Source organism: Syngnathus typhle, linkage group LG11 (assembly GCF_033458585.1).
Source record: "Syngnathus typhle isolate RoL2023-S1 ecotype Sweden linkage group LG11, RoL_Styp_1.0, whole genome shotgun sequence".
In the NCBI taxonomy this organism is placed as follows: domain Eukaryota; kingdom Metazoa; phylum Chordata; class Actinopteri; order Syngnathiformes; family Syngnathidae; genus Syngnathus; species Syngnathus typhle.
Window position 1 is genome coordinate 9,476,493 of NC_083748.1, and position 25,130 is coordinate 9,501,622.

At 43.9% G+C, this 25,130-nt stretch overlaps 2 protein-coding genes and 1 long non-coding RNA gene across 3 annotated transcripts in view; 1 reads left to right on the forward strand and 2 right to left on the reverse strand.

Annotated features, from left to right (window-relative positions):
* Positions 1–115: 115 nt before the first annotated feature.
* LOC133161841 (mucin-5AC) lies at positions 116–5,852 on the reverse strand. The gene is made up of 3 exons (XM_061290515.1): positions 5,517–5,852; positions 3,674–3,915; positions 116–3,376 (listed from the first exon to the last, which is right to left on the reverse strand). Exons 1-3 carry the CDS (start codon positions 5,533–5,535, stop codon positions 2,012–2,014), a joined length of 1,626 nt encoding a protein of 541 aa, XP_061146499.1. The 5' UTR covers positions 5,536–5,852; the 3' UTR covers positions 116–2,011.
* On the forward strand, positions 3,859–10,188 carry LOC133161843 (uncharacterized). The gene is made up of 4 exons (XR_009716138.1): positions 3,859–4,326; positions 5,909–5,970; positions 8,101–8,194; positions 9,122–10,188. It is a non-coding gene; the product is annotated as an uncharacterized LOC133161843 (long non-coding RNA).
* The window catches only part of dlgap4b (discs, large (Drosophila) homolog-associated protein 4b), a 50,561-nt gene continuing 31,808 nt past the window's right edge, over positions 6,378–25,130 (reverse strand). The window contains exons 4-14 of the mRNA XM_061290514.1: positions 21,382–22,631; positions 21,028–21,242; positions 19,497–19,647; positions 18,788–19,040; positions 18,421–18,573; positions 14,781–15,202; positions 13,563–13,651; positions 12,493–12,983; positions 11,883–11,974; positions 10,775–10,945; positions 6,378–9,553 (exon numbers count right to left, since the gene is read on the reverse strand). Coding sequence (XP_061146498.1) covers positions 9,311–9,553; positions 10,775–10,945; positions 11,883–11,974; positions 12,493–12,983; positions 13,563–13,651; positions 14,781–15,202; positions 18,421–18,573; positions 18,788–19,040; positions 19,497–19,647; positions 21,028–21,242; positions 21,382–22,578 — 3,477 coding nt within the window. The 5' untranslated portion in view covers positions 22,579–22,631 and the 3' untranslated portion in view covers positions 6,378–9,310. The remainder of the gene's footprint in view (positions 9,554–10,774; positions 10,946–11,882; positions 11,975–12,492; positions 12,984–13,562; positions 13,652–14,780; positions 15,203–18,420; positions 18,574–18,787; positions 19,041–19,496; positions 19,648–21,027; positions 21,243–21,381; positions 22,632–25,130) is intronic.

A 25,130-nucleotide genomic window follows, 5' to 3' on the forward strand; every position in this document is an offset into this window, starting at 1 on the left:
ACTATCTAGTGGCCCAAAATGACTATGGAAAAGCTATCGATTAACATGCTGGATGCTAATGCTAAAATTGACATCAAATGCCATCTGGATTATTTTCAAAATGCCACAACGCTGATGATTTATGAAAAACTGAGCTTTTATTTCTTTGAAACGCTGATACAAAACACACAAAGTTTAAGGCATATATTGCACCAACTATTGAGCTCATTTATATGTATAAAAGAAAAACAAAACGGGGTTTAAGGCACAGAAACCCGTCATACTGCTAACGGTCAGGAACATCATTAAGATTTTCTGAATGGGTTGGGCAGTGAGGAAATGACAATGTTTGAGATAAATATGTCATTACCAAACTAAAACGCCTTGACCTTGAAAATATTTACATACAAAAACAACTTTCTCCAACTGGAATGTCAAGCATCTAAAACATACAAAATCATGCTATCTAAAACCTGTTCATCTAATTCTTTTGACCAGACATCTCTGGAATCACAAGCCACATCCATGTAGTAGTAAAAATAAAAAATAAAATACTACTTTAATACTTAGTTCGCTACGCAAAACCTAATCCTGGCGTGACCTGTGTAAAATGAGGTATACATGCACATCCATTGACAACATGGGCAAACCTGAAAAGAACAGCGGAATGAGATTCAATGTGAAAAAACAGCGAGAAGGAACTGGATAGGCAAAATAAAAAATAAAAAAAAGTAATTCATCTTTCAGCACATGCAACGTACATAATGGTACAAACTGGCCAAATGTTCAAGGACTCTGGTAAACAGGAACCTCACAATTCCGCTACAGTATCTCTATGATGTCGACATTCAGTCGCACAAATATATTGCAGTTATTCTAAAGACAGTTTCATGGAAACTACAATTTCATGAATGACTGGACATTACTAAACCACAGATGAGTGGGGGGGGGGGGGGTGATATATGCAATATGCCTTAATAAACATTTGTCAGCTGTGACGTTCAACTTTGGCCAAGTAGAAACAAATGGTCTCAAGAAGATCCGTTCTTGTGTCAATTGCCTCAGACAAAAAAGGTGCCAAATGTAACCGAGCTGCAAGATAAGCATGATGTCATCAAGCCGCCACACGATACCGTCATCGACTTCAGTAACAGGCTCAATGGCAATACTGTTGGAATGGACGAGAACTCATCGTCGTCATCAAACAGCACACGCAAAAAAAATATCCTTTGGCTATAAAATACAGACATGGTGACTGTGGAACAAGATATAAATGGTACAGCATTACTGAAGAGAGACACCATTTACTCCAGTTTACCTCCGTAAGAGAACAAAAATAAGCCAATGAGGATCATTTAAATTATAAAAACGAGGACTATGTTGTTAGTGTAACATTGAGTAAAAACAAGTGTAACTAACCCCTGGAACGTGTTTGAACAGCTTTTATACATTCGAGAAAGATTGCTACCGAAGGCATCGCAAACCACACGCTACTCATTTTTGTGCACTGAATGGAATGCTCAGAGTGTTGCTAACAGCGGCTGCGTGATTTTAAAGCACTTAAAGAGGAAGCCAAGTTAAACATTTGCTTTACAAACACAGCACTCTGATCATTATTGCGTTCGTAGATGATTAATGAAACAACAAAACCTATCTGTTTTGGGGCATCTTGGGGTGGGACCATTTTGCCACTTGCTGTCGCCCGAAACGTAAAAATTCGGCCTGCAAACGTCACACGACGCAACCCATGTCATTGCCAGCTGATAGCGTGTATCAAAATGGCCACCTCCCGGATTTTGATGCTTAATTAATATTGTACGTAGAACATATTGTAGAAAATATTTGTAACTTGACTTTCCCTTAAAAAATACTTGAACCGGCAGCTATTCAAAACAAAAATCATGGATCTGAAATAAAAGTCCTGTATTTCACAGGCACATGCGTCAATTCGATGCGGAGTGGTGATTATTTAAATTTTTTAGCAGTCTGTCCCACTCGTGCCCCCTATAAAAGGTGAGCACCTGCGTTCCGCTCACTGTGTGCAGGCCGTGTGTTGCGGGCCCCACAGTGCGCTTGTGATGGGCGCGTTTACTACTTGCAGGGGGCTGGGCTGCCTGGCGTCGGCGTGGACCATGCTCCACATATTGGGCACCACTGGCGAGTTTCTCTGGGAGCCGCCCCCTCCGCCGCTGCTGGGCGCCGCGGCGAGGTGTGGGGGGAGGCCCAGCAGAGGTGTGACCGTTGAACTCGACGCTTTGAGGAGCTGAGATGGAGCCTGGTCGGAGGTAGCGACCGGTGAGGGGAGAGGGGGAGGCGACGCCGATGAGACGAAGGGGAAGATGTGGGTTTTGTGGAAGGGCATGTAAAGCGGGCCTGTGAACGCCGAGACACTTTGAGTGGGAGCGGCTGGCACCAGAGTGACGGCTGCTGGGGAGACCTGGCTTGTGGTGGAGGTAGAACCCGTAGCTGGGACCCAGAATGGCCTGGTCACAGGCACTAGAGGATTATTTGAGGCTGCCGTCGGATCTGGATCGACGCAAGGCTTCTCTGATTTGGGCTGCCCGTACACGGGCACCAAGGTTGGCACGTGAGCTGGGATGAGCGGTGACTGCTTGCAGTCCTCCAATGGACTCCAAATGACTTTGGTCACGGGCATGGCTGACAACCTGGGGGCTGAGACCAGGACTGAAGCTGGTGCAGTTGTGGCAGAAGACTGAGGAGTATCTGGAACTCTGGCTGCCACAGACACCGCCATGGCCTTTTCCATCAGACTTTGGACCCTGCAAGGGTCCAAGACTTGCTGGCGGTCTTCAGGAGGAGGTGTGGGGCCCATGTCGCTAGCGTAAGAGCTACCCTGCGACTCTACCTTCTCAGTCTCTCTCAGAATGCTGGTGTTCTCCTGGATGCGGCTGAGCTTCTCCTGCTCGGCGGCCCTCTGCAGTGCCGCATCAACCAGAAGCCTCAGATCGCTAAAATCTTGAGTGGGCATGAGCTCAGGGGGTGTTGGGGGAGGGGTGTTGAAGAGGCCGCCGGATGGGCTCGTCGTTGCTCCTTGCTCCTCGGCCTCCCTCAGCAGTCTTTGCGTGTCAAGCTTCATCAGCGCCTGAACCGAGCTGTCCTTCCCGGGATAGCCCGCTCCGGTCAGAATAGCTGTGGCGGTGTTGCCGAGGACGCCGAGGTCCAGCGTGGGGGCCGAGCAGATGACAGAGGGGCGCTGTTGAGTGGAGCTGGCGGACGAGTGACTCTCAGGGGAGCTTGCGCCACCGCCGGTGGACGAGTGGCCTTCGCTCTTGCCGCTCAACTTGCGGGAGACGGTGAACTTGGTGGGGTCTTTGCCATCTTTTCGCAACAGGTCAGGCAGGAGACGGCGACGTGCATTAATGAACCAGTTACATATCTGGAAAAGAGGAAGGGATGGACATTGTGATTACGTTTTAGACTGGAGCTTTAAGACTGAAGAGAAAAATGCCTACAATTTTTGTACATGCTCTTGAATACGATTCCAACTAAACTCTGACATACTATCATTATGCAGCCAAGATTGTGAATAAGCCCTATATAAGCCGTATCCATGAACATCACTTGCGGCTCATTCGCATCCTTGTGATGGCGCGAGAGGAAATACCAAACCGATGATGAACATTCATTATGCGGGTCGCAAAACAAATATATCCGTTTGGAATCATCTTGTTACCTGCAGCACGGACAGGTTGGTCTGGCTGGACAAACTGAGTTTCTCCTGTTCCGAGGGATAGGCGTTGAAGCGGTGCTCGTACAGCCAGCTCCTGAGAATCTGCACCGCCTCTTTGGGCAGGTTGCCACGGCGACGGCGCTTCCCGAAGAGTCCCCTTCCTGACAGGTCGAGGGGGGAGCCGTCATCACTGTCGGACATGGCGGAAGACTGCTCCTGCTCCGTGTGACGCTCTTCTTCCGAAGCTGGGGGGGAAAAAAAGTGTCAAGATCTCAGCAGCGTTCAGGAGGATACGGCATCCGTTACAGACAACTACAAAACAAATGCTCCAAGCTGAAACTAATGCTAATGAAATGCCTTTCAATCATTTGGTATCGGTGTCAAGACACTGATGGGCGCGTAAAAGGTCCACTTAAATCCAAGTGAGCTAGTTCCGTTTTAGAAGTTTTGGGTGGTCAGTGGAGGGAATCTCCACTTCAAAATGGAACATGCCTGATCCCATGGGGTGGGCCACAGAATGCACTAAATGTCTCTCTCTCTGCGGCTGAGTGAAACCTGACCCCCAGGGCAGCGCCTGTCTTCACAAAGGAGATTGTGTGCATATCAACATCACAGTGGCTGCTGGCCCAGGAGTCCATTGACCATGCGAGGAAGAAGTAAGCCGTTTTCACTCAAACATTGCTACTTTTTACAATGACTTTTACACTAAACCCACAGTAAAGACTTTAAAATGTGCATGGGAACGCTAATGTGGAGAAGCCCTGCTTCTCTAATTGTGTTGTGGTAGGAGTTAACTTCCCCTTCGTGGGCCACATTCAGGAGTTGGAACATTTCATCTGGTCTGCCGCATTCTATAAAAGCAAATAAAACCATCGCCGAACTGATTTGGAGTGAAACCTGCAGCCTGTGGGCCATATTCAAGACTGGCAAGCATTTGGACCCAGCCTGCCAGACATTCGGAAAAACAAATACAACCGAGGGAGGAAATGCTATCAAGATGTAATCTCCAAATGCTCAGAATATATTGTATAACATTCGTGCGTTTCATTTTGTCATTAAATTTTGTTTGGGTCGTCTAATAATTTGGTTAGAAAATTGCTCAAAATTTGATTACAAGCTAGTCAATTTGAGTTTTTTTTCTTCTTCTCCAAACTGCTAAAAGTCCAACTAAATGTCCTCCCCTGTTGTTGTTGTCGACTCCTTAAGTCGACCAGCTGCAGCCCGGGCCGCATTGTCTTGTCTGCCATTGGTGGCACCTCATTGTCAAAAGAGACCAAACTTTTTTTGTTTTGTTTACAAGCGCATGCTGCTTTCATATCAGTTCGAGCGCGACCAGCATACGCGAATCACACGAAATCGTACGGTCCTTAACAAAAGAAACAAAATCTAAATCATCTTTAATCACGATTGAAAGTCGGTCATGTTTCATTTGACGGACAGGGGGGGGAAAAAAATCTCAGCATCGCACGAGCCCGTTAGCCGAAACCAACAAGTTTTCATGCTAGCACGTTTTTCTTTTTTTCTTCAAAGACATCCACGTTTGACGGACAGCGTTCAAAAAAAGCGGACGAAATTGTCGTTCGGGACACAAAGGAGGCAGACGGCGAGCCGCATGTCGCTCGGCCAGATGGACACGATGCCTTTGGGCAGCCTCGGGAGATAACTAGCTGGTTAGCTGTCCCTCCACAATTAAAACACAAACACGCCGCATTGGCTGGCGACACGCACGCACGCACACAAAACGCGCATTCCATTCTAAACCAACAGCAAAGACACATTGGGCTCACACAAGAGAGCCAGTCCACGTTTAGAAAGAAAACATTGAAAATGCCAAAAGTACACTTACTTCGCTTGAATGCTTTCATTCTTTGTTGATGGCTGGCTGGAAAGCACGCAGCTGTCTCAAGTTGCTGCTGTGGGGAAGCGTGCCCGCGAGACAAACGACGGTTGACACAACAGTACTTCTTCCCACACGCTTCTTTTCGCTCCCGTCTTGCACAAACTTAAACACGTCGCCTTAAAGCTTGCTTCGCGTGAAAAGCTTGGCGCGGTCGGCCAGTTCCCATCCCACTGTTTGCTTTCTTCTGAGGATAAATGTTTCCTTTCGGCGTCGCTTGTTCTATACCTGCACGGCAGCAAGCAGAGCTCTTTGCCAATCTTGACAGTCGCCACTGGAATGGTCCCGCCTTATTGACGGGTATGGGCCAATCACGACCTTCCGTTTTACCTCTTTGACAGTTGTCAACCAATCACGACGCTCATCTGGACAACGGCCAGGCTCTGTGTCATCCAAACTGACGGTAAGACCATTCCATTCAAAATGTAAAACCTATGAGATCGAAATGCAAGATTTCACCCGAAATAACAATTCCGTTTATTTACAAAAAAAAACCCAACAAAAAAAAACACGCAGGTGTCAATTGGTGCATTTCGACTGACACATTCAAGCTTTGTGGGCGGCATGACGTCACACTAAGCCAAATGTTCTTATATAAATTCTAAACGACGTCTTGACTAATCTATTGTGCAACATGTTGGAGGACATTTTAACGGGTTAATGATGTAATCTACATTAAATGCGTGTTTCAAGTTGATGGCCGTGCAAAACTAATTCAACAACACGTATATGACATGGTGATACTATACGGTTTCAATAACGGGGGGGAATCACGCCCTACTTACTCCACCCCAATAAACAGCAATGACCTTTTGAGAAAGTAATTCATCATTTTATTGAACCATATGCATTGCATGATCTGAACAAACTTTAAATTGTATAAATAGAGCTACAGTATTGTAAACAATGATATCCATTTATCTAATTTATGTACACAGGTTCATTTTAAGAAGCAGGGATATGCTAAGAATAATCATTTCAATATCAAATACATCAATCCGCACATATACGTTGAGTGGCATTTGAGACAAAGTTTTTTTTTTTGAAGGAAAACAAAGCGTCACACACATTTGACGTATAATTATAGTGAAGAGATCCGTTTTCTTATCAGTGCTTACTTTATGAAACAAGTTTTTGCTACATAATCTCTTGTGGGGAGACAGACGTTCTTCCCCTCACCCCAGTAGGACAAAGCAAAGATGCTAATGAACTTGCAAGTCAATAGGCCTTTGGAATACTGTATGTGGGCGCTGGAGGTAAACTAAACACGTCCTTCCTCGCTCTGGTAATAATACGGTTGCCAAATGATTGCAGTCACCATTCACGTGATTACGAAATGAAAAGTGTAATCAAAACAAGGACACAGTTGTCCCTGTCTGAAGGTCAAAATACACAATTGCCTAAATCCATTTCAATTTCCCTAAATCTAGAATTGATCAACACGTGATACAAATTGTTTGCCATCATGTATGTGTCATCTAAGGCTTGGTTTGTTTAAAGAATTTCCTGGTGGGCTCAATGAAAATACTATTTTTCAACCCCAGGCCTAAATTAAGCATATCTGGAGCCTTGATTAAACCAATATCAAAAGCTTTAACAGGAAGCACATACCCCAAAGTGAAACCATCTTGGAACTCAGATAAGCCCACTCAGGAAATAGATCTATAGGTGTGTCCGAATGATACTGTATCAGTCAGCCAATTGTGTATTGGAATGAGACCTCACAGAAATGTATGAGATCACAATATTATCTTTTTGAGATATCCATTTTGTTTCCCAACACACTGTCATTCTGTCATGTTTATGTGCTCATCTCACTTCAACTCAGGCCGACAGATGTGCTCGGGTTCTTATTTTCTTATTCCAAGACAATTTAAATAACTAGTCAGACAACTGTTCCCTACGAGTGAGAAATCAAATCAAGTCAACGACAGAGATTTAAGCTCAAACAAAAGACGTGGAGGTGATAACGATGCTATTCATCTCAGTCAAAAGGAAGGGACATTCACCCAGGAACGGGCAATTGACACTCCCTGGGCCTTCACTCATCCCCAGCAGGCAAAGCCAACAACAAACAAAGGCAGAAAAGTGCTCATTGGGATATTTTCAAGTCAAAGCCTCGGGTTGCAGTTGAAGGTGCAGATGAGAAAGAAAGCAATGGAATGACAGCATCGTCTGAACCCGTTAGCCAGGGGAAATTTGTTTACCATCTGCAGAGATAAAACTGGATTGGAAGACGTGTAAACAATTGAGTTTGTTCGCAGTGTTGACTTGAGGAGGGGGCCATCATACTTGTAGTGTTTAAGTGAAACGTGTTAAATGTAATATGTCACATGACGTGCTGATTTTGGTTGGACTGAAAGACGTGTAACATCTGTGTTTGTTGAAGATCTTTCCACCTCGCATCCTCAGAACACTTAAACCCCTAAAAGGATCTTTACATTTGTCTTAAATGAGTTTTATGCATCAGATGGTGACAGCTAGTTTAATGAACTTTGCAATCTAATTTCGTTCGTTTTGTTTTGCATGACAGGAGCTACCTGCTGCTGATGCTGATATGTTAATGTATGAGATGAATTGGAATGAAGGGAACTCATCTTTGACTGGAGCAGTCTTCCAGTAAGCAGGTAGCACTGGAAAAAATGATGCAAACACAACCACTAATGCAATTACTATTTTAATTAAATAGGCTTTTTTTTAAATTAAAAGAGGGCAGGTTAGTTGCACAGAAATAAGATGAATTTGCTTGAGTGTGAAGAAGAAAATGTGTTATTGTAAAATGAGAAGCAGAGAGTTAAAAAAAACTGCTAAAGTCATGTGTGTTACCAGTATTATGCTGCATACCCAGCCTGGCTTCTAAAAGCCCCGAACATACATAGGGAAATATTAAACAGAGAGGTGTAAGAAAAATTACAATAAAATTAAAAAAAATCTCAAACTGTGGCAATTGTTAGTACTAATGTTCGCAACCTGAAAATACCCTTTTGAGATTCTCATCACATGAAGATATGTGTTCACTAAAAAGCATGAAAAACTAACCTGTATAAATTCTTACCGCTGCTCTTTGACACAAAACCATTTGACAGACACATACGTGCTAGCAACTATATAAACACCCCTTCAGAATTGGCTTTTTGTCATATGACAAAATATTCAGAACCTCATCTACAGTAAGTCGAGCCTTAACAAACCAAAAAAGAAACCAAAACAGTGCAAGGAAGACGTAGACGCAAGCAAGTCGGTCTTGTGTAGTTTGTATGTTGGCCACAAGGTGGTGTCGTACGAAGCTACAAAATGGCCAGTCTGGGTAGAAGGGCGACAACAATGGAAAGCAGAAAAGCAAAACAAATGCTCAACTGTGTCCTTTAAATAGATCTTATAGCCAATATAGAATAACATTTTAAACAGTCTTTCAAATATACTTTGAGGATGTGATGGAAATACGCTTATTAACTTAATTTTGTGTCTTGATAAGTAAATCTGTGGAGGTTTTCAATGGCAGGTTTCATAACAAGTCCACAAAAGTTCAATATCTATGTGTTTGATGCCTTCAGGACCAGCCTACATAAAAGTCAACCCCCACCCCAGTCAAGGAGGTATTTGGCCTCTCCTCTCCCAACTCGATACCTCTTGTCATTCGCATTGGCCAAGTGTCACCTGGCTCTCCCCTTTAACAGGTATTTTTCAGTGACACTTATCCGTCCAATAATCTGACCTTACATTCCTGTCTTTCACTGTCTCCCTCAAAGGCGGGTCTGTGCTTCTGGAACGTAGATTTCAATGCTGTCTGAGCTCTCGGTGGCCGAGTTCTGGCGGAAAGAGGCGGCCTTCTTTGCGGCCAGCAGACGCCTGCGGGCCTCTTGCCTCTGCTTCTCCGCCGAAGCCGAAGAAGGGGTGGAAGAGGAGTCGGCGCTTTTCTCGCGGCCCAGCGACGGCCGTCCTTTAGCGGCCTTCCTTGACGCCGGAGTGGGCGCCTTCTCCTCGTCCTAGAAAGAGCGACGATACATGACAGACAAGGCAGGAGTGATGAGAAATGAGACACAAAGGCAAAAAGACTCTTGGGAAGCCTACACCAGATTTGACAGACAGGACTTGGACAAACTTCTATTTTTTTAAACATATCTGGTATACGGAAGAGGATTAGGGCCGGTGAAGAAAAAAAAAAAAGGGGGGACAGGATTCTGACTTAAGAAAAGTCAGAAACTTGTCATCCCCCCCTTTTTTTGGCCCTAATCCTCTTCTGTACTGGTAGATTTAAGTGACTCAGAGAAAAAAAAAAGACAGTACAATTATAGACAATTGGCAAACAGTCAGTGAAAATTGTTAGACACAAATGGTAACATGAACTGATGAACATGAGTTCAAATCACAACAGAACAAGACACATTGCAAGGCAACATAAAAATTACGAAAGGGCATTAAAAAAAAAAAAATCTGATTCCACGGAAAAATTGATCAATTAATCACAATGAATTAATCAATGGATCAGGTCACTTACCGCTTTACTACAACTAAAAACATTTATTTTTGATGGCAAGTTTAGGAGGCAGAGAAAATGTCAGTTTTTCTGCAATCAAACTTGTGCCAAAACGCAAATGTTAATAAATGTTATCTATTTTGACGCTGTAACATTGATGTTCGAAACACAGCCACAGTTTAGCAACGATTTAGAAGCAATCGGTAATCAATGTAAGCTATCGTAAATCACTAACGTTTAGCGGCGTTGCCGAGCAAACACGTGTATAGTACGACTATGGCCATGTTTCTGGACAATGTGAACGAACCAACCAAAGTAGTGAAATCAGTGGTGTAGTGTAAACTTCGCATGCCCGTTCCTACACAACAGACTAAGTAAATAGTTACAAACAAACGCTAACATAGACACAAGCACAAATATTTGACAGAAGGAGCAAGAGCAAGAGGTTTGACCTGAGTCAGAACATCTTGGCCATGGCTCCACTACAACCACAACACATGCATGCTCAAAGCGGGGCTCCAAGACACACTGCCCGCTTTGAGATGAATTCCTCCATGCATCTTTTCCGGTCCCTTTTTGATTTGATCATTATAGTATATCCCACATACGGATGTGGGGTCAAAGGGGAGTCAAAAGAACGAGAAATGGCGGTGGTGGTGGGAGGAGAGAGGCCGGTTGCGGCGGCTTTCCTACCCCAGCCAGGGCACTGGGCAGCAGGGGTGGGAAGTACCTTCCGCTCAGAGGGTGACCGCTCGGTCGCAGATAGCACCGGCTGCCAGTCATTAGACTTGAGATGGTAGAGCTCATCGAACTTGAGGCTGATGTCCTCGATGGACAGTTGCAGCAGGTCCCAGAAACCGGCCAGGTCCTGCGGTGTGGGCCGAGGATTGGTGTTCACATTCTGGCCAAAGGAGGGAGATGGAATGAATAAAAAATTAAGACGTGAGGAGGAGGGAGTTGCATGAAATAGATCAGGTTATTAATAGGTAATTTGACCTAGAACATGAAATATCCGTGTAGTGTAGTAAGCTATGTAGCACATTTATTTATTGATTGATGCTCAGCTGTCAGTTCACGGTTACATTACTCTATATGTGAATATGTTTGCACATTGTTTTTCCTCGTGCGCTGCTGCTATCCACTGTTGTAAAAAAGATTCCTGATTTCAGAGTGAACGACGAGATCATTTGTTCTATTCTATGCTTGTTTTTGTCTGTTCAAGATTAAAAAATACTGACGAATACAGCGCTTCACAGTCATTCCTTGACTCACATACACTACTTAAATATTCACCACTGGAGGGCGCTGTGCTATAGCTTGCTAAAAAACATCTTAAATTAAGGCTTTGTATGAATAATCAAGGGAATTATGGTAAAGATGTCCATCAAATCATGCTGATCTGGCAAGATGAGTTACACATTAAGTACACTTCATATTTGGGAGAAAATGGAAACTGCAAAGGCAGGAGCTTACCTTCTTGTTGTGATGAGACAGTTAAAGTGCTATTTGGTTTAAGTATCGCGTGTTGCAGTTGGCTTCATTTTCCATAACGCACGACACGTCAGTCGACTTAAGGGTTTATTATAAGCTCCTTTTATTTGAGTGTTGGTGGTTCACCAATAAGCTCCCCCACAAAGTGAAAACATAATGTCTAATAGGGGGCATCAAACATCACACCGTTTAAATTTTACTCGGGTCCAATAATATTTTTCTTTTGCCCTAACATTTTGATGTTTTCCTCTTTAAGGAGCTGTTTGATGGACCCAATAAAATGTTTGTAATGCGAGCCTGTATTTGTGTCAGTTTGATGTAGGCATCAGTGCTAGAGCAAAACCTACCACGTTTTGTTCACACAGCCCCCGGAACTGCTGGAACTTCTGGGACATTAAGAGTTGGGCGCTTCCCACTGCACTGCGGACTTTACCCAACACTGTAGAGGCCAAACACAAAGAAGACAAGTACATCTTAGTGTACACAAAATATGAAGTGAGCATGTTGGTGGACGGAGTGGGAGGAATTTAATCGTATTTGGACAATCTTTATCCTCTTTGAAGTCATTTAATCTTATATACAGGAGATAGTCAAGCCACTGGCCAATGTGGGTTGTTGTGTCAAAAGTAGGACAAACAACAGTTCTGGCTGTATCGTAATCACTGGATTTGGATTACAAAATTAAGATCACAAAGTTGACATTTTCTACAGGTTGCTCACTTTTCGTTTTGTCAGGATAACGCGCTAATTTAATCTGGAGGTTTAATTGTGTCATTCTGGGGATTACAGTCGTGCTTGTGGTAGCTGCGGGTATTACAGCTCCATTCCCCTCCATGTTGTGGATCTCTGACAGAGCGCTCTGAGGCAAAACCTGAGAACTGATCAGCGACCCACATGACCAAGTTGGCTCCAGATGATAATAGTCAATGCAAATGGAAGCAGGCGGTCGGACCTTACCTTCATCTGAGAGTTGGTTGTCTTTGGTTTCCTGATCCATCTGCTGGCACCACCCTTCCATTCGTCCCGTTTCAGCCTGCAGTAGCTTCAGGAACCAGTGGCCATCCCTCCGACATAGTGTGCCCCCTCCACTAACACTCTGGGGAGCAATGCTGCTACTCCCATTCCCGCTCTCTAGCCAAGGATCTGGGGGAGGTAAGGATGAGGGGTCCAGGGCCGGGTCGAGGCTTTCTGAGAAAGAGGAAGAGCTACTTCGTGTGGTGGAGCGGTTGAGGAACTGCCTGGGAGGCGGAGGGGAGGAAGCGTCACCCGTGGTGTCGCCGTTGTCTAAGGAGTCCTGTTCAGGAGGGGAACTCAACGATTGGCTGCCACTACTGACCATGACTTTCTTGTCAGTGGGTGTGGCCTGACTAATGTGGGGAACAGCAGAGGTGTCCTGTTTATCTGACTCTGTGTCCTGTTTGGAGGCCATGCTGGAATGGTGACCAGGCCTGAAACAAACATGGTGACAATATAGAACAAGTACACAACAAAAAAGATCAGCAAGCAAATTCATCAGAAATTCTTGGGGCTTAAAGTGATCAACAAAGTCTGACAAACAACAGAACAAAAGTCTACAAATATGTAAGGGGAAAATAAATATCATAATGTAGACAATGACAAATGGGGAGTTAGAAATCTTAAATATAAACATGAAGATATGACAAATCCAGTTCGACGGGCAAATGCTGTCTGTTGAACACACAATAGTATGGATAAAAGTATCGAAACAATATTAATGACATAATCAACGATTAGACCTCTTAGTGCCTTCTAACTATAGATGAGTCGTTTTACAAATAGATTTTGGACAATTCTAGCATTGTAGGTATTTTTAATGCACGAGCGTCTCAATACTTTTGCCCATATACTAGTGTCGAGACTTTGTTTTGAGAGATTCATTCTAGAATAAAAAATGTTGAGCCCAAATATAAACAGCCCAGAATGTGCTTTTAATGAACAGACAGATTTGTGTGTGCAGCTATAATATAAATTCCTCACGTTGTTACAAGGACAGGAAGAGGACTTACTGCCACCCGTCCTCCACCTGTACTCCGATGGACTGAAACTTGGCTGGGGGTGGGCTCTCCTCTTGCGGAACTTCTTGTATACAGTCAACCTCCGGACAGAAAATGACACCAAATTATTATTTCATGAACGATTTCACGATGCCTGGAGTGAAAACACTTGCATCAAGTGATTTCAAGCACCCGTTTGTGATTTTTTTCACTTTTAAAATGTCACGCTCCATTGTTATTCCGCTTTTGTGTTGTTACTGCGTAGTCATTGGAAAATGGAGGAAGGGAGTGTTGTTTAAGGGCGCACAGAGCAGGAAAAGCCACAGTTGGATATTATGTGCAGCCCTACGATAAATACCAAAAACTGTGAGGACATTTTCCTCATTGTCCGCAACTCAGGGGTGTCAAACTCCTTTTTGTATCTTCTGCATCATGGTCATAGTTTCCTTTGGGGGGCCATTATAACTATCAACCCAAATAAATATATGAACTCTTCACATTATATAAAGTATAGGCTACACAACAAACTGACCAATAACAAGTTTTGAAATCGGAGACTAGTAAAATCAGTTCAAATTCAAGTCAAGTCAAGTCAAGTTTATTTGTATAGCCCTAAATCACAAGCAGTCTCAAAGGGCTTCACATAGACAGAAATTGACAATTATTCTCAAAGCATCCCCTGATCTTAAGCTCCCAAAAGGGCAAGGAAAAACTTAAAAACCCCTAGCAGGGGGAAAATGAGAAACCTTGAGAAGGGACCACAGATGGAAGGATCCCCCTTTCAGGATCACCAGGTTGAAATGGATGCAGAGAGGGCACAAATGATACAACATGAAAATCAATTAAATAAAAAGTGGATGTCCATGTCACAGCAGAGGGCTGCCGAAAGGAGCCCTCAATTGTCCTGGCAGTGCTCTTCGAGGAAATTCAAACAAGGATGAATGTAATAAAAATTGCTAGCATCATCTCTATTTTTTTTTTTTTAAAAGTGAAGACAATTTGCAATCTTAGTATTGACACATAAAGTCGATGCGCAATTTTTCTTTGGGGGCCAATATAATTTGATTTTTAAACCTGGCAACCTGGCAACCTTGGCATTGCAGAAGATATAGATACCCAAAACAATGTGTCACACAGAGACATTCAAGTACACTAAATATCAAAGTACTTTAAATATCAATATGGGTTGAAGCTTGGCATACTGAGACGTCAGTCCAAAACAAAATCTACCTGGATGCCGATCGAAGAGAGTTTCCGTCTAGGCACGGGGACCACGAGAGGCTCGTCGGCAGAATGATTCAATCCCGACCTCATGGACTCATGCAGGATTAAACTTGAGTCGCTGGTTTCCGTGGAAGCGTTGGCCGTGCTCGGGATGAGCGGCTCCCGGGGGACGGCGATGGGAGTAGGGATGATGTGCGGAGGGCGAGGTAATCCCCGGGCCAGGCTGTTGGCGCGAGTGCTATCGAGGCTGTCGGACGAGTTGCTGTGCGCGTGGCTGGACTGGCTGTTGACCTCTGACCTTTGCTCCAGGTAATTGTCTTGAGCCGACTCGGTGCTGCTCTGTACCGTCACGGAGATGAATGGTTTGGAGGTCGTGCGGGGCGGCACGGGCGGCGGAGCGGTCTTCCTAGAGGTGGTGATGCATGAGACTGCAGAAAGAAAGACAGAAAGTGAATCACAAGACACATTTTCATGTTGTCTCGACCGCCACGGGATCACATCTCCTTTTAACTGTCCGTTTTATGCCTGATGATGAAAACGGATTTAATGAAACGCCTTCAAAAGGTCAATCCGATAAATCTGCAGAATGTCTGCTTCACAGATTTCAAAGTGTGCCAATATATGCAGGCAAAGTCACCTTCCATGTATCACATAGACCTCCTGACTTTTTCAAAAGTCTCAGAATACACGTGAGCGGTTGTGAAAATACCCGAACAAAAGACTCGCTGTGCCTTTTAATCCACTCAATGGCTTCAACATAATATCATAATGCGTGTGTGTCTACACGTCTGACCGAACCAGAACGAATGACTAATACAAATGTGACAACCACAGTTTGGAGTATCTGGGATTATCTGATTAGGATTAAGTGACACACTGCACCACCCTTGGAAACTCAATGATGAAAATTATTGAACTGAATGTCAAAGAAAAATATCGCATATGAGAATCTCTTTTGGAATGCTCTTTCCATCCCAGTATGCTAATGAGCAGATTAACAATGCCTGGAGTTGTTACACAATATGAGAGTTGCCCAACATGGACTCCACGTGTACATGCCACCAACTCGTGAAGCAAATTTGGTGTACTGCAAATGTACTCATGGCATCTTGCATGGAGGAGACTTGCCAGCATCTGACCATCATGCTGCCTGAGCCATGATGTCAGAATATACAGTACACCACACAGACTCTTGTAAAGTATATCGGCAGATCGAGGAGGATTAAGCGTGTGTGTGCGATCATATCTGCATGTACATGCATCTAGATAGCTGCCCTGAGGTGTTACACATACCATATGATGCCATCTTTATACTACACAAATGTGCAGAAACTGCCCCCCCCCCCTCCACCCAACTTCTCCAAATCACATTATCCTGGGCACAAACACAACATGATAAAACAGCTCAGTTAAAAATGCAAGATATGCTGCTACCACTGGGGTTTCTTTCCTTCACAGATCAGCCAAGAAACTAATGAGCCAAGCCGAAGTTCCATGGCGTTGCAAATCGTTTACAAAAGGGGAGAGGGATGAATAAAGTGAAAATGTTGGATTTGATTCAGACACTGTCTTGTATCTCTTAGCAACTCCAACCTCAACAGCTGTGGAGTCAAAACAAAAACGTTTGTTCCAGTGATGACTATTTACAAAACTGGCAAAGCTGGACAGAATATTAACACCACAAAAAAAGATAAAGTGCAAATACGTACTAAAGGCTAATTTGATAAATTAGTGACATTCCTGAGAAGGGAATCTGGCAACCCAAACAAACAGGTGCTTTGTGCCAAAGTGTGCCGAGTGGAATCTGTAGAGAGCACTGAGCAGTGCTGTCAAGATGACTGGACAGTGGTGCTGTTGTTTTGCCCCAAATGTGATTTTCAACGCTGGAAAACAATTAGCAAGAAGAAGCTTGAGCATCTAAAACATTTCCAACCACTCCTCAACTGTGGGTAGGGAATCATTTTTGCTTTGGTTCAGCAGGAATGACATGATTGATAGTCAAAACCTCCCAGGTTGAGCTTCTGCTTTATTTAAATTTCAATCAAATTTTATGATGTAGGTTATCAGATTAACTTTTTAAAAAACCTTAAATGACTGTTAATTATGTTACTTTTACTTATCTAAGAAAGCTTTTAGGGGAAAAAGGGTTTTGCCCATTTACATGAAATAATGTCAGTGCTAGTTTGCAACAATTGTGTTGCCCTTATGTTAGTTGGTCTCAGACAATATGCAAGAACAATGAAACACAAAAGATTGATTGTGCTGCTCTATTTAACGGTTTAACATTGCTTGCCAAGTCGTCTGCACTTCTGTATTGTTTAATCTAATGACAGCCACAAAACAATGGTAATTTTGCCAGAAAGTGTGACAATCCATCCTCATTGTCACCATAATGATCACCCCATTAGATAATAGCATAATCCACAATATTCTGTTTGAATCACATGTCAACAACCAAGCACGTACAGTGATTTTATTTTAAATGTGACTGAAGACATAGGAAAATCATGTTAAAAAACTTTTTGGGGTAATTAAAACGTCAAAATACCAAATGACAAAATATTTTTAATAGGTAAGAGACCTAAAATAAATATAAATACCATATCCCTCAAATCAAACATGTAAACATAAAGGTGTATTGCTTTCAATCTCAATCCCCGTTAAATAGCGCATCAGTAAATAGAATATTCTAATAGAATATTCTAATAGAATATTGTTATAATTATATTCTAATAGAATATTCTATTCACTGATGCGCTATTTAATCAAATATTTTATTTCTTACCTTTCACTCAGACGCACAAGCAAAAGCAAAGCGTGACAGTCTAAAGAAGTTGTCAATTCTTCAGGAACAATTTGACGAGTGACAAAAGACGTCTGGTTTTGTTTTCCTTTTGTTTGAAGCCCGAAAGTCTGTGAGGGGGCGTGGTAGCATTGGGAGTGTTGTGTTCAAGTTTACCTCGGTCTCATTAAAACTTCTTCTAAATGATGCCACTATTTTAAGATATTTGTGTATTGAGAATATGCAAACAAATACTATAATAACTAAAATTCATTTCGGCATTATTGCATGGAAAGATAATATCAACGAAAATGCTCACAAATTGGAAGAAAATTTCCGAAATACATGAAAGCAACACTTCATAGTGTGATTTGCGGTGAAGAGCGCCGCCATGTGGATGATAATAATCCTATCAGCAAACGCTGAAGTCACGATAAAGTGAAACTGTGCCAAATAGTGGTTGCCAGCCAAATAGCAGCCAGATTCGTCGGCATTTAAAGCTCAACATATCCAATAAATCTAATAGAGTCGTATATTTGCATTGGAAATCCAGACATTTGTTATTGTAATTACAGATTGCAGTCGTGTAAAGCAATGAATTACACTGAAAGCTGTTTAAAAATGTCCCTATTGATCTCATTTTAAGAGGAAGCTGATACAGTTACAAATATCTTACGGTGACTCTTCAATATTACTTGGAGATGAATAAACGAGCGTGAAAATCCCAACAACTCACCAATAATGTGATTGTGAACCATAGAAAGTTTGTGATGTGAACACCAGCAAATCACCAACCAATTGGGCCTTTAGATTAGATGCAAACTGGGTTGAGGATGGGTAGAGGAACTGTCTTGACTTTGTTACCTGTGTGTGTGGGTATGATGCGTGGTCTTTCTGCCCCCAAACGCTGCAGAAAAATTGCAAGTTGTTTCTCCTTTGGAGCTTTGTCCAAGCCAGTGGCTATCAGGTAAGAGCCAAACTGTTCTTTCCATGTCTTCCACTGTGTAGAAAGGCCGTCTAGTATGGGCAAAAGAGGCTACATTTGAACTAAAACTCTGGTGTGTGTGTGTGGGTGGGTGGGTGTGTACGTGTGTGCATTTTACTGGACCGGTGTCCCACTCACTCAATTTCTCAAACTATGTCATCACTTAAAATAAAGCTTCTCTCCTCTTCCTTTCTTTTTGGATGGGTTAACCGATTGGATAACTTGTACCACTGGTTCATGACTCACCAGTGCTGGTGCCGTAGGTACGAACAGTGGTGTCAGTTGGCGGAAGCGAGCCTGAGTCTATGGAAGCCACGTCGTCATCTTGAGAGCAACCCGCCTGGATGGCTCTCAGGTAGCTGTGGCTGCGCGAGCGGAAGCAAGTGGGCATGGGCAGGTCTGGAGGCTCCGGGTTGTCCTGGGAATGCGAACGGGAATCTCGGAATGTGGAGTCAGAGCTACGGTCCTCATAATGATGACTCATGTCCAGCTCCCGCAGCTGCACGGAAGCAGAAAGAAGCAGAAGAGATTGCTGCACACATTCAGTTTATGGTCAAATTTTGAAATCAATCCGTCCCTCTCTCCGTCCATCCATCATCCATCCATCCATCCATCCATCCATCCATCCATCCATCCATCCATCCATCCATCCATCCATCCATCCATCCATCCATCCATCCATCCATCCATCCATCCAGCCATCCATCCAGCCATCCATCCAGCCATCCATCCATCCATAGGAACTTAGTGTATCCTTAGAGATCACTTTATCTAGAGTGGCAAAGTCTATTCAGAGATAACTTTCTGAAATATTAATCTTGTACATTTATTAAGTGGGAAAAAATATTTGCTAAGCAAAGCAGAGAAAAAGAAATTGCCCCAGGAATGCAATTTTGGGACTGTTTCACTTGGCTTACTAACAGCACATCAAATGCAAGAATTCGGAAGCACTGACCTGCCCCATCCGGCTTCGTCTGCCCAATGTGCTGCAGGCATGGCTGAAGTCGTCATCATCCCAGTGTGGCACAGGTGAGCCCGTACCCCCAATGCAGTCAAGGTTGTCCAAGCTGCGGTTATTGGCAAGCTCTCGGAGAGCTGGAAGACAGCTGCAGAAAAAAAAAAAAAATCAAAATGCAATATCACAAGAACATGCTTGGGCAAAGAAAGCGTAAACAATCAATGTCAATATATGATGAAGGGGAGGCAGCAACAAAGGAAATCCAAGATCAGCAATGTGGCAATTGAAATAAAGAAAAGGACAAGTCTATTATTACCTCATTATGTGGCCTCCATTTTTCAATTTCAATCCATCCCTTACAAAAGTATTTTACAAACTTACATGCAAGTACCATTGGCTTCCCTCCTAGCAGCATCAGAGCATGCAAAGCTGGTGATGTCAGGTGGCACATGGTCTGCTTGTTGAGCCATCATGGTGCCAAACAAGCCAAAGAAGATGGTTATGCTTCCCCAGAGCCAAACTACAGAATTGTAGTTTTCACCTCAAAGTGCTCAGCGGATGGTATTGACAAGCTAGCTGGTGGGCAGCTGTGACTGGTAGCAGGGCATGGTTTTGCCACCTAAAGGAATTTCATACTGACTCGTCTGAATGCGGCAAAGCGACGCAACGGCACACCCCTGACATGTTTCTTATTTGGGCCTATGACTGACCTGCTCATTGACCTGCTCAGTTGGTTGAGGGAGGACACACTGTGGACGGGTGACCACAGGGCATCCAGCTCCCCTTGCAAAAAGGAATAATCCAAGGTTCTGCTGCTCATGCCAGCAGGCCACAAGAGAGCCGTGGGTTAGTCATTCATGCGTGTTGACAATACTACACAACATGGGATTACTAAAATCAGAATTCTATCAAGACATCCAAAGGCAGAACAGCACTCTCATGATCTTCACGGAAGTGTGTAGTGGATGTCATCGTATTTCATTCATAAATATGACAACAGCGCGATTCATTGTAGACATCAATTATTAATATTATTATTATTATTATTACTGTCATTGTTACCGAGCCTTTTGTGTTTCTGAGTGCGAGTGCTTCAGTTGTGCTATATTTTCATTTCTCACAGTACTGTTATAGAATGTGAACCACAAATACATCATTTATGGGAAGAAAATGGACGCTTGTTTAGCCCCTTTCAGATGTAACGATGTTATGCCTATCAATTCTCTGCACCTTGTATTATAAATTAAACAAGCCAGACTATTATCTACATGTAAATGGATTTTGAAGTGCCAGTGAGTTTCTGCCTGTTGTCAGTGCGCTCCGAGGAGCGCATTAATTGGACGTTTGCTGTTAAAATGCAGTGTGAGCCTCAAACAGCCAGTTTGACTGTCCGATTATAATTAAATGGAATGTTCGTTGATTTCAAATGTAACTTTTGATTGCGAGAAAAACTCATCAAATGGTAACTCCCACTTTAATTCATGTATACTAATATTTATATAAGGTCTGCTTGCTGTGGTGGCCTTACTTGCGTGGGGGAAGCTGGTCACTCAGAGAATGCTGCGTGGCCCTGAGGTAGCTCTGGCGGCGAGCGGCACTCTTTGGCGAAGGTTTGGGGCTCCCCTCCGAGTCTTCGCTGTCCTCGATGTCCGCCATGGCTTTCACATAACTTCCGCTGCGCATGCGCCGACATGGAATTTCATTGGCGCCCCCGCTGCGGCCTAATGAGCTGCTCCAGTCTCCCTGCAGGCAGCAATAAATGGATAAATTGGGTTTCAAAATTGACACCACACGATCACATCACTTTTGTTACACGACAGTCCTAAAGAGTCGGGGTGAGTACCGTTTCAACCAATTGATGTCCAACGGTGTTTAGACTTACCCTTCGGCCGACCTGCAGGTAGTTGCAGGTCAGTTCTTGTTGGCATGACCTGGACTTGAGCAAGGACCTATCGAGAGTGGCTGAGCCCTTCTGGATCACTTGCCTTGGCTGGCCCATGGTCAGTGCGGACCAGGAGCCTCCTTTCATGTAGTCGCTCTCATTCAACAGCACGTTCCGTGCTCCTCCAAGTCCGTTTCCTCCTCCACTCGTAGGCGCAGCAAGCGTCTGATACTTCATGTCATTGCTGGTTTTGGATGAACTGATAGTGTTGTAGCCGCTATGAATGTATTTGTTCTGGCCCGCTTGGCTCTCGTGGCCACTGGAGCGTCCCACAGTCATCATGGCCATGGGGTTGTGGAAGCTGCTTACGTCACTGCTGTCCAAATCATCTGAGCTCCAGTAACCGGACATGTTGGAGCGCGGTCGTCGCTTGGCGGCTGCTTCCGATTTCGTCCCGCGATCTTTACTTTTGGCTCTGCGGTTCTGCTTCCCTCCGTCATCGGTGCCCGACGAACCCCCGCCGCTACTTGTTGAGCGTCCGTTGATGTTTCCTTTCATGTGGTGGCTTTCCAGCGACTGGGACTTTGCAAAGAGCTTCTGCACCGAGTGAAGCATGTAACGGATGCGACCGGGACTGTCTGTACGTTGTTTGCCTGCGGCCGCCGCAGACGTTCGATGGAACTGTAAGGTGCTGAAGCCATCCCGACCGCCGGGTAGCTGCTTCTCAAACTCCAGAAGACTGTGTGGTGTTTGGTTCTTGGTCATGTGATGTGATATAGTGGCCGAGCCGCTTGTAATCATGGATGTTCGTCCACTAAGCTCAGCCATGCCCCTTCCCGATCCCATGCCCATAGACATGGACGCCCCCAATGTCCCAGTTCTCATTCCACCAATGCCCTCCACAGGCGCGGAGAAGTCCGACGGGTCGTAGGAGTTGTAGTGAATCCTGGGGAAGGTGCTGCTGTTGGACAGCTGGTTGTTGAGGGGCAGCAGGCATTCTGGTGGCAGGGAGCCTGAGTTGGCCGATGGGTAAAGATGGGGGTCCATATTGCCATATGGGTCCATTGTCGGGCTCAGCAGGTAAGGACTCCGAGGCATGGTGCCGGTCTTCTGTGCGTAGAGAGCCTCCAAGTGGCCAGAGGAAGGGTCACAGGAGTCAGACAGATGTCTGGTATGACTGGTCCCCAGGCCTTTCATACTGGCAAGGAGGGCCAATCTTCTAGTAGATCTCCAGACCGACAAGTTGCCTCCTAGACCATAGATGGAAAAAAAGAATCAGAATGAAACACACAAAGGCAGTCGTACGTATATTCAGCTCTGCCAGAGATGCACTCCTACACGAGGCAAACCGAATCACAAACAAGCTTTGTGTAGCGCTACGAGGCAAATATTGACAACAATCCGTTGCCTTCAACAATGAACATCTGTTCTGGAAACGAATGGAACGACAACATGTCAAACGATGACAATCTTCAGTTTGTGGGTCATCGTGGGAACAAATCCAAAACCTACCTCCACAACTATTTGGACTGAATAATAGGAATAATAATCTCTTCTTTCAGTTTCTCAATCTGTGCGTCTTGGTGTTAAGAGAACTATTCACAGTGGTGACACAATTTTGGCGAGTGGTACTATCGGCAGTATTTGTACAGTTTTTTTTTTAAATATTATTTACGAGGCCCAATAGTTTTCCTGTGATTCAGTTCATGGGGAAAAAAAAGAAGCAGAAACTAATTACAATTATGGGTTCTGTTCGACACTTCTTCCTGTTAAAGCAGATTGGATAGAGGTGATGCTGAAATGGAGCCTATACGCCCGACTGACCGAATTCTTAGCAAACAACAAGCTCATGCGGTAAACATGTTTTGTACCCCGTGGAAAGTCTATTTTCATTTACAAGGTAAAGCGGCTCATTTTACTTTAATTGCCATGCTCACCTTTACCCAAGCCAAAACCTGGAGGGGGAAAAAAAAACATAATTGCAAGCTGCTAGACCAGGGGTGGGCAAACTTTTTGACTCGCGGGCCGAACTGGGTTCTAAATTTGGACCGGAGGGCCGAACCAGGAGCAGATGGACGTAGGCTTTGTGTGAAGTCATATAAGCGACCTGCAAAGGTCATTGCATAAAAGATTTTGGCCTTTAGTAGGTAGTAAAGCATGGATATTCCAAACAAGTTTTTTGAAAACAAATGCATTTATTAACAGCATTAAATAATAATAATAATAATAATTCACTAAAAAACTGCTATCAGTGATTCTCATAAAATACGACACTGTTATTATGAATAATAGTCTCCATCACTTAAGTGCCTGCAGGTCAGATTAATGAAAGATGTTTATCTTATGAGATCACATCAAACGGCAAACATTCTGACCAAATATTCTTGAATTCTTGCAGAATCGGTGAAAGCATACATCCAAATAAAGTAATCAAAACAGCAACACGGTGAGGGGTATCTGAAAATCAGAGCAGAGTTTTAACTCACAAACACCTGGTAACAGAGGTGAGGAAACGGGAAACACTTCCTTAAAGTAAGCCTTAAGAACTTTACAGGTTAAGATTAGTCGCAAATAGGTGGTGCATCAATGTCCTTGAGCATCCTGCATTGTTTGAAAATGAGAATGGTCGCTAGTTTCAATCCCTGCTATGTGTACAAATCATATTCAAAATGCATTTTTTTTTTACAATAAACTTGAGAGCCTCCCGTTCATTTTCAGTGGGAACAGTGTTGTTGGTCTCCCTTTTTTGCTAGTGCGTCATAGTCTGGAGTAAAATTTGTTGTGGAAATTCTTAGGAGAGATGCGAGGTGTTGGTCCGTTTACCTCGATCTGTGACGAAGATTCCAGGGGAAGGTTTGTGGGTGGCTTTAGCGCAAAACTGCATCCGAAAGCTCAGCGCGCGAATTACAAGAATGCTGTCGTCGAAGCCCACGCTCTAAATTCGGGACTGATACGAATAGAGCGAGAGTGCGCCATGTCCGTACTACTGAGTACGTACACGCACTTGTGAGTGTACACCGAGCTTTCTGACACGGCTTCCGGTAGTAAATGCGCAGGCGAGCGCTTCGCCATCTACTGGGGAAACGCAGTCATTGCAGGCAAAATGACCAAAAAAAAAAAGTTTAATAATACAATTTGTTCAGGGTTGGCGGGCCGGATTAAACGGTCCCGTGGGCCGGATGTGGCCCGCGGGCCGTAGTTTGCCCACCCCTGTGCTAGACCAAAGAATGCTAATTTGTGAGCTGATGCCATATTCATGATGTAATGTAATTTAATTTTCTAATGAAGCTTCAGGTGAAGTCAAATGTAGCAGGTATTGTGTGATCTCCAGCTTCCCTAAATGAATTGTGCAATGTTTCTTCTGTACGTGAATATCAAATAGCTATTAATCCCCCCCCCCCAAAAAAAACCTGCAAATGATAAGACTGGGTGACAAGGCCCCATTATTAGCATGCTGCGAGCACAGACTCATTTAGTGTCATTAAACACAGCTTCTCTAGGTGCCATCTCCGCTGATCGGGTCAAATCCTTTAAATCCTTTTACACCACATTAGCTAACTGCCTCAGATCTCATGGTGGCACGCCATTCAGATAAGCTTAACACACCCTCATCAATGTGTCATCCAGTATGGCTCCCAAAGACAGTAATTGATGCACCATGAAATGAGGGAGGCATCAAAAGTAGACACTGCCATTTAGTTTGAGGAACTTATATGCTATCTTTGGTATGTAAAATAATTTTGGTCAGT

Excerpts from the sequence above, each read along its gene's own strand:
- LOC133161841 (XM_061290515.1), bottom strand. Across the intron at positions 3,377-3,673 it reads CCAACCTGTCCGTGCTGCAG|ATATGTAACTGGTTCATTAA; the intron begins GTAACAAGATGA and ends CCTCTTTTCCAG.